The following is a 10,524-nucleotide window of genomic DNA, read 5'->3' on the forward strand; positions in this document are numbered from 1 at the left end:
TAGTAACTAATACATGGTATATCAAATGAAATGGAAAGTAAAAAATGTGGACGTCGTTGCAGGCTTCTCGGAGGAAGAGTTGGCAATGTCGGGTTCACGATTTGGCTAAAATTATCTCTTTAGCGTGAACCCAAAGAATTTCGCAACTTACGGATTTTGTATTGAAGTTCGCCAAGAACTATTAAAATGTAAAATTATATTGAAAATCAAAGATTTCGTCTACATTCGTTATTGCTTAATTTTTGAAAATCATGGTTTTTAGGCTTATTTATGGGAGAAACGGATGTAAAAGCGGACTTCTACGTCACTGTTTTTACTTTGATTTCAATTTAGAATAATTTTTTCTAAAACAAATAATTTATTAATGGACATTTTTACGGTGATAATAGTGATGTAAAATAGCCAGGTATTTACAATGGACCTAGGGTCGAAGTGCATGGGTGGGCAATTATGCCTCCCCGCCCCCTCTCAATAACAATACCTTGGGTACTTACCGGGTAAATACAAATATCTAAAAAATACTCTGGTATTTATAAAACAATTATGAAATTGTTTGTTTTTCGTAATTAAAAAAACTCAAACGAGTCTAACAAGTCAATCTATGCGCATGAGTCATATTAAACTTTATTTTTTTGTTTTTCATATGAGAGAACAATTGAACTTATTATTGATCTAAATTCCATATTATTTAATCATTTTCGTCGCTTGATACTAGTTCAGGCTCTGGCTGGCCCTGAGGCCCTCTAATATCTATTAAGTCATCGTTGTAGATGAAGCCTCCATGTTGTCATCTTCGTTGGGTTCTCAATCTGATGACGAATTATTTTTCTGTTTCTTCTAATTTCGATTTTTGGTACCATTGTGACGGTTGAGTAGATTCCAGTTATGAGAGAAATAGGTAATTTTGGCTGCTCCCTCTGTTGTTAATCTATTTATCTTCTTGTTATGGATCCAGCTAAACTAAGGGTCCTTTCTGTGGTAGCTGATGTAACAGGTGCCCCAAGGATCCTTACTGCCACGTCAGCCAACAAACAAATCCCAATCAATCTTCTGCACCACAATATTGGACTGATCTGATTTCCAGATACACCTTCCCAAATGAAAGGTCGTTGCCAAATTCCCTCTTTATCTCGGTAATCTGCTATATCTTTACGAAGGTCTACAGATTTCAAGTCCAAATGGTCACCAACTTCACAGATAAAACTTATTGCATACGGTAGTTCTTCTAGCTTCAATTTGCAACCTTGTGCAGCAGGATTTAACAGATCGGCAACCAAATGAATTTTGCCTAAGCCAAATTCTTTCCGTTTCTCAAATTTCGAAAGTATCTTCTTCTCCTCGGCTTTTTAAGATGGGATACAGGAATCTGTTCTATTAAAGTTGTTTGTAACTCGTTAAATTTAGTGTACACTTTGTGGATCAGAGGAGTGTTTGACTCGATCTTAGTTATCAACAATATTTTTGGGGTCAAGATATTTATCATCTTTCAACACGAACCCAAAAACACAGTCATCAAGCAGTCTTCACAGGTGATAGTCGCTTCCTCACTAACTGCTAGTTTCTACAGTACAGATTTATTTGATCACAAACTCTGTAAACAGAATAGGTGGCTTCCCCACCTGGTTTGACCAGGTAATTTAAGAGCAACCCTGTCTTTGAACGTTTTTTTTCAATTGAAGGCGGTCGAAGATCGCTTTCAAAATATGGCTATTCAACAACAGCAGCCATGAATGTTTTGACTGTCACACATAGTAAAATGTCTCCACATAGAAGGTGTAAAAGATGAGACATCCAAGGGGGAACGATCGATGGCAATTTGTCCTTGACTAAGTTAAAAGCAGCTCGCATGTTGGCAGCGTTGTCTTCAATTATAACCAAAAGGTTTTGAAGACCGTATTTCCGCCTAGGCCAACCTAGGCCGTGGCCTAGGGGCCCATCCTTTGAGGGGCCCCTCCAATGACCGTAATTACTGCGTCGAGTTTGAAAGTTCTCTTCCCACTGGTTAAAGGGGTTTTCCACCGAGATCTTCGGTTTCCCCATAAAAACTTGCTGAGGTTAACGGTAATAGTTAGTGTAGGGAGCTGTTGGCTCGCGTGGCATGAAGGGCTTGCCACCACCCTCCTACGCATTGTAACCCGGCCACCTGTTACTTGACCACGCACAAGCAACATTGCTTATGTGGTCGAAGGTGGTGCCTTGGGTATTAGCTCTAAATATATATATATATATTTATATATATATATATATATATTTAGAGCTAATACCAAAGGCACCACCTTCGACCACATAAGCAATGTGGTATTAGCTCTAAATATATATATATATATATATATATATATATATATATATATATATTAGCTCTAAATATATATATATATATATATATATATATATATATATATTTAGAGCTAATACCAAAGGCACCACCTTCGACCACATAAGCAATGTTGCTTGTGCGTGATCAAGTAACATTTGGCCGGGTTACAATGCGTAGGAGGGTGGTGGCAAGCCCTTCATGCCACGCGAGCCAACAGCTCCCTACACTAACTATATATATATATATATACATATATAATATCAATCGTAATTTATATTGGAGAAATTCCTAGGTAGAAGATTTTGTTTTAAAATTACCAAAATTTCTTCCTGGCAGTTTACGGACGCAGCCTTAAATCGAAATGTTGCATAATTATCGCATATTTGGTCGACGATTATAAAGAGCTTTTATTAAGTAATATAACCGTAGAGCTCAGACTTCTACGCTGAATCAGGGGAAATTCAGGCACAGCCTAGTTCCAGGGATAAGAGTAAATGCAGCGCGTGAAAAGGGGGCCCAATCTCCTTATCTGCCTATGGGCCCAGGATCTCTAAGTCCGGCCCTGTTTGATTATCAACTCAGCCAAGTATGCCGCGTTATGTTTTCTCTCTTTTGTCGTAACAAAATCAACAAATGTGGCTCTGCTTTTGAAACTACAAAATTTATAATCGACTCATTTCTAATATTACTCCATCCATCACACTGCAAATGCAAGTTTTTGGAATCTTGCAACTGACTTGCTACATCAGCTTGCATTTTTGCATATTGAGAGTCAAGGTATGTTGAAGATACACGATACCTTGAAGGTAGTGTGTAAGATGGCCGAATTTTCTTGAAATATTCTATCCACAAAGGATGTTCAACCATTGACAGTGGTGAGCCACTAACGTAGATTGCTTGTGCAAGACTTTGGTTTAAATTTTCCCGGAACAGAAATCGCATTTATCACTGTAATTTAAAATTATTAACTTACGTAGGCCGTAGGCCACTAGCACTAGGTCCTGACTATTAGTTTTACTAGGTTTACTTACATTCGACTGAAAGTCCATGTGGTCAACAAAGGATAGCAGTCCTCCTCTGCCGACATGCGAAGATTAAGTTAATGAACTAGAAGGTCTTGGAGTCTTTTGACTAGTATTATTACTACTTGTACTTGAAGCTATTGAACAAGTGGAACTTGGCCCTGGCTCTGACACATAAGACACGTCTACTTCTAATTCTTGGTCTTGCTGCTGTTGTTCACTTGTTATCTTTGTTGTGGTGACATTCTTGATCATTTTATTACTAATCATAACCGCAGCATCAAGGATTTTTTCATTTCATTTGGACATTTTAAACATTTTCTTATATAAATATTAAAAGATTTATAACTATCCATGGAAATTGTTAACTAAATTTGGTTTTTACTATTAACAGAGAGACACGCATGGATTTTGTATTATAACAATATTATTTAATCACTAATTGGGGTGTAAAGAGCTCACAATATTACCGAAAACAACTGAGCTTTCGACCCGCGGGTCTTCGTCAGAGTGAAATTTAAATCATAGTTAAAGTGTTGGTTGCACGAAATTTTAGCTATGGCTAATTAATGGTTCATTAGAAAGAGCAAACATTTTATAGCAAGTACAGAAAATTTCATCAAAATCGGTTAAGTGGTCTTTGAATTATTATAAAAAGAAGTCGAAATGGTGGAAATCGAGTTTTTCGGCGAATTTCCAGACTTCTCGGCACCCATGACGTCAGAAAATGCGAAGCGTATCATTGGCTAATTGTCTGTAATACATTTCTTTACATCTGGGATTAAAAGCGGGTTGATTTAACACCCAGGAAAAAGTCCTACGCAGTAGTAATTGAAATAGGCATACACAAGCCTACGTAGTAGAAAACCGATATGAAACCGAAGGCTCCTTGTTCTTCTTAAAACGTCGGGTCGCGCGTGCCGCGTAGCGCGTGCGTAAAAAAAAATATTTCGATAATAAGCCTAATATTATGATTAAAAACCTCTGGTTTGAAAACTTCTACAAGTAAACAGAATCCCTCCACTTCAGTTCCTTCTATTTTAGGAATAAAACTACAGCTTTGATTTGCCCCAAATTGCTCGTGCTACGGAGGAGAAAATTTCGCCGAAAATTTCAGGATTTTGGGGAGCGAAAAAGGTCAGTTTCGGACTCAAAGTTAATACACTTAGGCTTGGAAATTTGTTTCGACAATGACATTTTTGGAAAGAGAACGTCTTAGGCTTCAAAACAAGCCCGCATTCATTCGTTTTTATTACTATCGATTTTTCGTGCAACCAACACTTTAACAACTCTATATATATATACAACCAGAATTCAAAAAAATAAAAAATACATTATACAAAACAAAATCCTGACAAACAACCAATAATTATTTTTTTAAATATTTTTTATCTATCACATCCCAATTTTTGGCATGTTCATACCCATTATTTAAATTCATCAATTTATTTTTTGTATTATTAATAAACAAAGCCTCGGCAAACTTACGTTTAAAAATATTACCTTCCCTATATAATACATCCGGTTCATCAAAATTAACTACACAGTCCTTATTTGATGACCAAATATGGACTGCCAGACCATTTTCAATATCCCCTCTTTTTATACTGTCCTTATGTCCATAAAATCTCTTGCGCAGAGGGCGTTTGGTTTCACCAATATAGTGTACACCACACTTGCAATTTACATTATAGACGGCAGCTCTAGTATCCAAAATATCCCGGTCCTTGATATCTGATGTCCGTGTTTTATTAAAAATTATTTTCAAATTTCGGCCCCCTTTATTTATTAGATTAACATCGAATTGTTTTTTCATCGAATTTTTTCAGTAACCGAGACACCTTTTCACTCGTATCCTTGAAGTATGGTAAGACCAACCTAGGCCTATTTTGATCTATTTTACTACTTTGGTTTCTAATCATATTTTCTTGAAAAACACCATCTACTACTTTTTGGGGGTACCCCGATTGCAATAGCTGTTCCCTTATAACGATCTTATCGCAAACAGGTGAATCCGATATGGATTCGATTCTATGTTTCAAAGACTTTACCACCCCCATTTTTGTCTGTTTCGGGTGATGCGAATCAAAGTGTATAAACCTATCGCTATGAGTGGGTTTCTGGTACAGGGAAAGCTGGAAATGGTTACCCAGTCGATGAACTAAGATATCAAGAAACGGGAGTTTTCCAACCTAACTTTCATTCTCTAAAGTAAACTGAATAAATTGATCTAATGAATTTACATATTCTAATAAAAAATCTAAATCCCCCCTATTGTTTTTAAAAATCACAAAAATATCATCAACATACCGAAACCACTTTTTGATATGTCTACAATTTCTTACGTCATTAAATATTTTTTCCTCTAGAAATTCCATATAAATATTAGCTAAAATTGGTGAGAGTGGGTTTCCCATGGCCATACCTCTGGTCTGGGTGTAAATCTTGTTATCATAAGTAAAATAGTATTATCAATACAAAGTGAAGCCATGTCAACAATGGAATCGACCGATAGCGACGTACGTTGGTTTAGGGTACTATCTAACCGAAGTTTCTTTCTTAGAACATCCATAACACCACTAATTGGGACATTTGTAAAAAGACTGACAACATCCAGACTTAATATTTGGTCAAATTTTTCTAGCACTATCGGCCTAATTTTTTCCACTAAATCATAAGAGTTTATAATATGATGATCAGTTTTTCCTACTAAGGGTGAAATCACATTGACTAGTTTACGAGCAAGACTATATGTCGCACTGTATCTCGAAGACACAATGGGACGTAACGGAATATTAGGCTTATGCACTTTTGGTAAACCATAAATAAAGGGCTTTTTTAGATTATTTGATATTAACTTGAAAAAAGTGATTATTTCAAGTTAATATCAAATAATATAAAAAAGCCCTGAGGTATTAGCTTTGACTGTGAGAATATAGTGATCAATGGCTGATGATCAGTCAATAATATAAACTTTCTTCCAAGTAGATAGTCACGGAATCTTATCACTCTAAAACTAATGGCAAGGGCTTCCTTTTCCACTTGAGCGTAGTTAAGTTCTGCTGGCATCAAGGATCGACTTGTGTATGCCACAGGTTTTTCTTGACCATCAATTATTTGTGAGAGGACTGCACCGACGCCTTTTGGAGACGCGTCGCATGCAAGGTATAAGTCCAATTCTGGATTATAATGAATGAGAAGATTTGATGAAACTAGGGCTTTCTTAGCTCCTTCAAATGCTTCTTTTTGCTCCTTTCTCCAATACCACTTGGCGTCTTTGCGTACAAGTTCGTAGAATGGTGACAGTAGTTGAGCACAATGGGGAATAACTTTCTATAGTAATTTACGAGCCCTAAAATTGATCTGAGTACTTCTACGTTATTTGGTTGTAGTGCGTCTCTGACGGCCTTCGTTTTAGCTTCCTGTGGGTGCAACCCATACTCATCCAGCCGATAACCCAGGAAATCTAATCAATTTCGCAGAAAAGCGCATTTTTCTTTACGTAGTTTGAGTCCACCCTTTCTAAATCGTTCAAGCACGGCTTCCAATTTATTTGGGTTATCTTGTTCATCAACACCTCCCAACAAGATGTCGTCTTGAAAAGGGGATACCCTGTTGAATCCTAATTGAAGCAACGTTTCCATGGCACGTTGGAAAGCGGCGGATGCGGAGGCTACTCCATACGGTAGGCGATTGTTTCGAAACCACCCTTTTGAGGTATTAATTACTACCAATTCTTTGGATACATCATCCAATTCGAGCTGGCTATAAGCTTCTTTCATGTCCAGTCTACTGAAGACTTTGCAGCCGGCTAAATTTGAAAATATGGCTTCAGGTTTGGGCATAGGGTATTGTTCAATGTCAATATTTGGATTCGCTGTTATCGAAAAGTCTCCACATAGTCTAACAGTCCCATCAGTCTTCATGACTGTCACTATTAGTGCGGCAAATTCTGAGTGAGGAATACTAGTTATAAGTCCTTCCTCCTCTAATCGCTTCAACTTTAGTCTTCATTGCAAATGGCATACTTCGAGCTCTACAAAATACTGGTTGACTATTTTTCTTCCTGTACAAATGTACTCTGTAACCCAATAATTTTCCAGAACCACTAGAGAACACTGCTTCATTCTTCTCTAGTATTGCCGTCAAGGTTGTGTTTGCGCTATCTAAGTGTGCAACTGTCTTGAGGTGGGGTCTATCCTTCAACACCCATTTAGGATATATCTTCAATGTTTGAATCCATTTCCGTCCACACAAGGTCGGACCATTGTCTTGATATATGACCAACGGTAACTCAGCTGATCTACCTTCATATTGTGCCGTGACAGTGGTTCGCCCTTTAACTTGTAAGGTCTTCCCATGAAAATCTCCTAGAGTGATGTGAAAGTCTTCTAGTTCTTTTAGGTTTGGTATTGTCGTGGCAAACTGTTCTGAGATGAACGTGAAAGCCGTTCCGGAATCCATCTCGAATTCAATGTCTCTTCCATTAACTTTACTCGTACGACTACATTCACTCTTTCATGGTGTTCGTCAGTAAATGCTTGAGTTTGACGGATATTGGCATTATTGTTATCCCAATTTTCTTCCTCTACTGAGTCTTCCACCATAGGAATTGTCTTGTCTGTAATAATATGGTACAATTGGTAATCAGACACAATGTCTTCACTCGGTGCCATGTAATGAGTGCTAGCGTGACTATTGCCTCCTCGCTGCGTTGCTCTTCTTTGGTAACCACGATGTCTGGTACTTCGAGATCTTGCTCGTCCAGCATTAGAGTTTCCTTTTTGAAAGCAAGCACGTTCTAAATGTCTTTTCTTTTGACAATGTGGATTGCAAGTATGGACATGCAGATGAACCGTGATCAGTATTATTACATCTGTTACACTGATTGTTCTCTGCTGAATTCCGCTGTTGAAATCTATTTGTACGTGGCTGTGGAATCTCATTCCTATCGTGATGCGATCTCGTTTGCCTATTTCTATAGGTATGCGATCGGCCATAAATCTTATTAATGTTCTCTTTGTTATTTCCTCCACCATTAGCTGCATTCGTTTCTCTAGAATCCCTTGTTGCAGCTTCCATTGCCTGAGCTATGGTTAATGCTTTGTCGAGCGTTAATGCTTCTTCATCCAGTAATCGGATCTGAGTACGTTCATCCTGGATACCGGCAACGACACGTGTCTCTTATCATGTTGTCTAATTCTGTTCCGTAATTGCAATATTCAGATAACTTCCGTAGTTCTGCAACATAGATGGTTAATGTTTCATTGGCTTGACGTTGTCTGTTTCGAAACTTGAGTCTCTGAGCTGCTTCTGATGGTACAGGGTTAAAACGTTTCTTCAGTATCTCTACTAATTCATCAAAAGTCTTATCGATAGGTTTTTCTGGCAAGAGAGTATTCCTTAAAATTCCATATGTCTCTGCTCCAACACAAGATAGTAGGATCGCTTTTCTTCTACCTGGTTTATCTATTTCATTTGCAATAAATCCGTTCCGTATATGATATCCATGATTCTTCATGTGAGTTATATTTATCTATATGTCCGTAAGTTGGCATGATATCAGGTTGGTTAGGCTTAAATTCTGAGCTTGAAAAAGCAATATGGCGTTGCGGCGAGGCTTACGAGTTGCGGATCTGCGCAGTGAATTTCTTCTAGAATAATCGAAAATGGCGTCCTTTTCTTCTCGACGTTTCGTTACGTTGCCTGTCACCTAAGCCAAAGCCTATCTCTCGCTTGATTATCCAATGCCTTGTTACCTTCCTTGATGTTTTGTTATTGCAACTATACACCTCTTCCGTGGAAAAACTTGTTTCCTTTAACCCCGTCGTCATTTTTGTGTATTGGTTCTTGTATATTACGGAATGAGCCTTTACGTATATGGATATAACTACTTTATTGCAATGATGAATATATAATTATATAAATACCACTCCTGATAATGGCAGCGTAAGACGCAACGCCGAAACTGGTTGAGTCGATTTTTGTTTTTAAAAATTAAAGTTTTTATAGTGCTTTTAAATACGTTGTTTTTATTCAATTTTAACTATAGATGAATATATACATAATATGAAATGATGCATGACGCTTGTGACGTAGTACCGGACTAACTAACTTCTCTCTAGTTCCATATATATCCCGTTGACTCCCCCTACTAAAGAGTCTAGGATGACATACACTACAATTTCTGAAACATATTTTCCGTCCATAAAGGTTTAAGAAATGTATTTTGAATAACAGCGGGAATGAACAACATAAGTTAAATAGGGCAGGGGCGTAGGACCCGGGGGAGGCAGAGGGGGCAATGCCCGTCCCTAGAATTTTGCTGGGAGGGGCAACTAATGTTATTGCCCGATCCAACCTTTTGGTCAGATGAAATATTCGAAAGGTTCAAATTCTCATTTTAAAAGCATATAAAACTTAAGAACCTCAACTGTGTTTAAATTTCAGTCTTTTATCGCCAATTTACATAGTAGTAAAAAGTAAACATGCATTCGGAGAAGCAACACTCCATTAAAAATTAAAAACCATTCTTCCGACCCCTTTTCGCTTCTCTTTGCCCCCTCCAACTTCTAGAACGTTCCCCCGAAATAGGGCGATGAGAACTTCTTTCCAAAAGATATTATTTACTTCTTATTTAGTTGACTTTGCGCTACTATTGCGCAACAAAGCATTGTTGAAGCTACAGAATAGATCGTTCCTTAAGTCGAATAATTAATCTATTTCAAATTGAGTACTTAAAAAATTTCAAATATATTTTTAGCTAATATAAACGTAATCCGACCGAAACCTCATTTTTATTTCAGTAATGAAAAACGTTTTCTGAAATATTTAAGGAAATATTTTAACAATGCATTAAGCCAAGTTTTACGTTTTTTCCAATTGAAAGCGGTCGAAGATCGCTATCAAAATATGGCTATTCTTGATAGTTTTCACAATGTCAACAACAGTAACCATGAATGTTTTGACTGTCACACATAGTAAAATGTCTCCACATAGAAGGTGTTAAAGATGAGCGAGACATCCAAGGGGAACGATCGATGGCAATTTGTCCTTGACTAAGTTAAAAGCAGCTCGCATGTTGGCAGCGTTGTCTTCAATTATAACCAAAAAGTTTTGGGGACCCTATTTTTCAATTTCTTTGATTATCAACTCAGCCAAGTATGTCTTCTCTCTTTTGTCGTA

The 10,524-nt window shown here is 37.4% G+C and overlaps 1 protein-coding gene across 1 annotated transcript; it reads right to left on the reverse strand.

The window, feature by feature from the left end:
• Window positions 1-3,411: 3,411 nt before the first annotated feature.
• Window positions 3,412-8,860, reverse strand: LOC149956138 (uncharacterized). Its single transcript, XM_090166777.1, has 6 exons — window positions 8,505-8,860; window positions 7,854-8,424; window positions 7,368-7,803; window positions 6,879-7,291; window positions 6,349-6,672; window positions 3,412-3,585 (listed from the first exon to the last, which is right to left on the reverse strand). Exons 1-6 carry the CDS (start codon window positions 8,858-8,860, stop codon window positions 3,412-3,414), a joined length of 2,274 nt encoding a protein of 757 aa, XP_090022903.1.
• Window positions 8,861-10,524: the final 1,664 nt, after the last annotated feature.

Source organism: Leiobunum rupestre, chromosome 2, assembly GCF_980474605.1.
Source record: "Leiobunum rupestre chromosome 2, qqLeiRupe1.1.hap1, whole genome shotgun sequence".
In the NCBI taxonomy this organism is placed as follows: domain Eukaryota; kingdom Metazoa; phylum Arthropoda; class Arachnida; order Opiliones; family Sclerosomatidae; genus Leiobunum; species Leiobunum rupestre.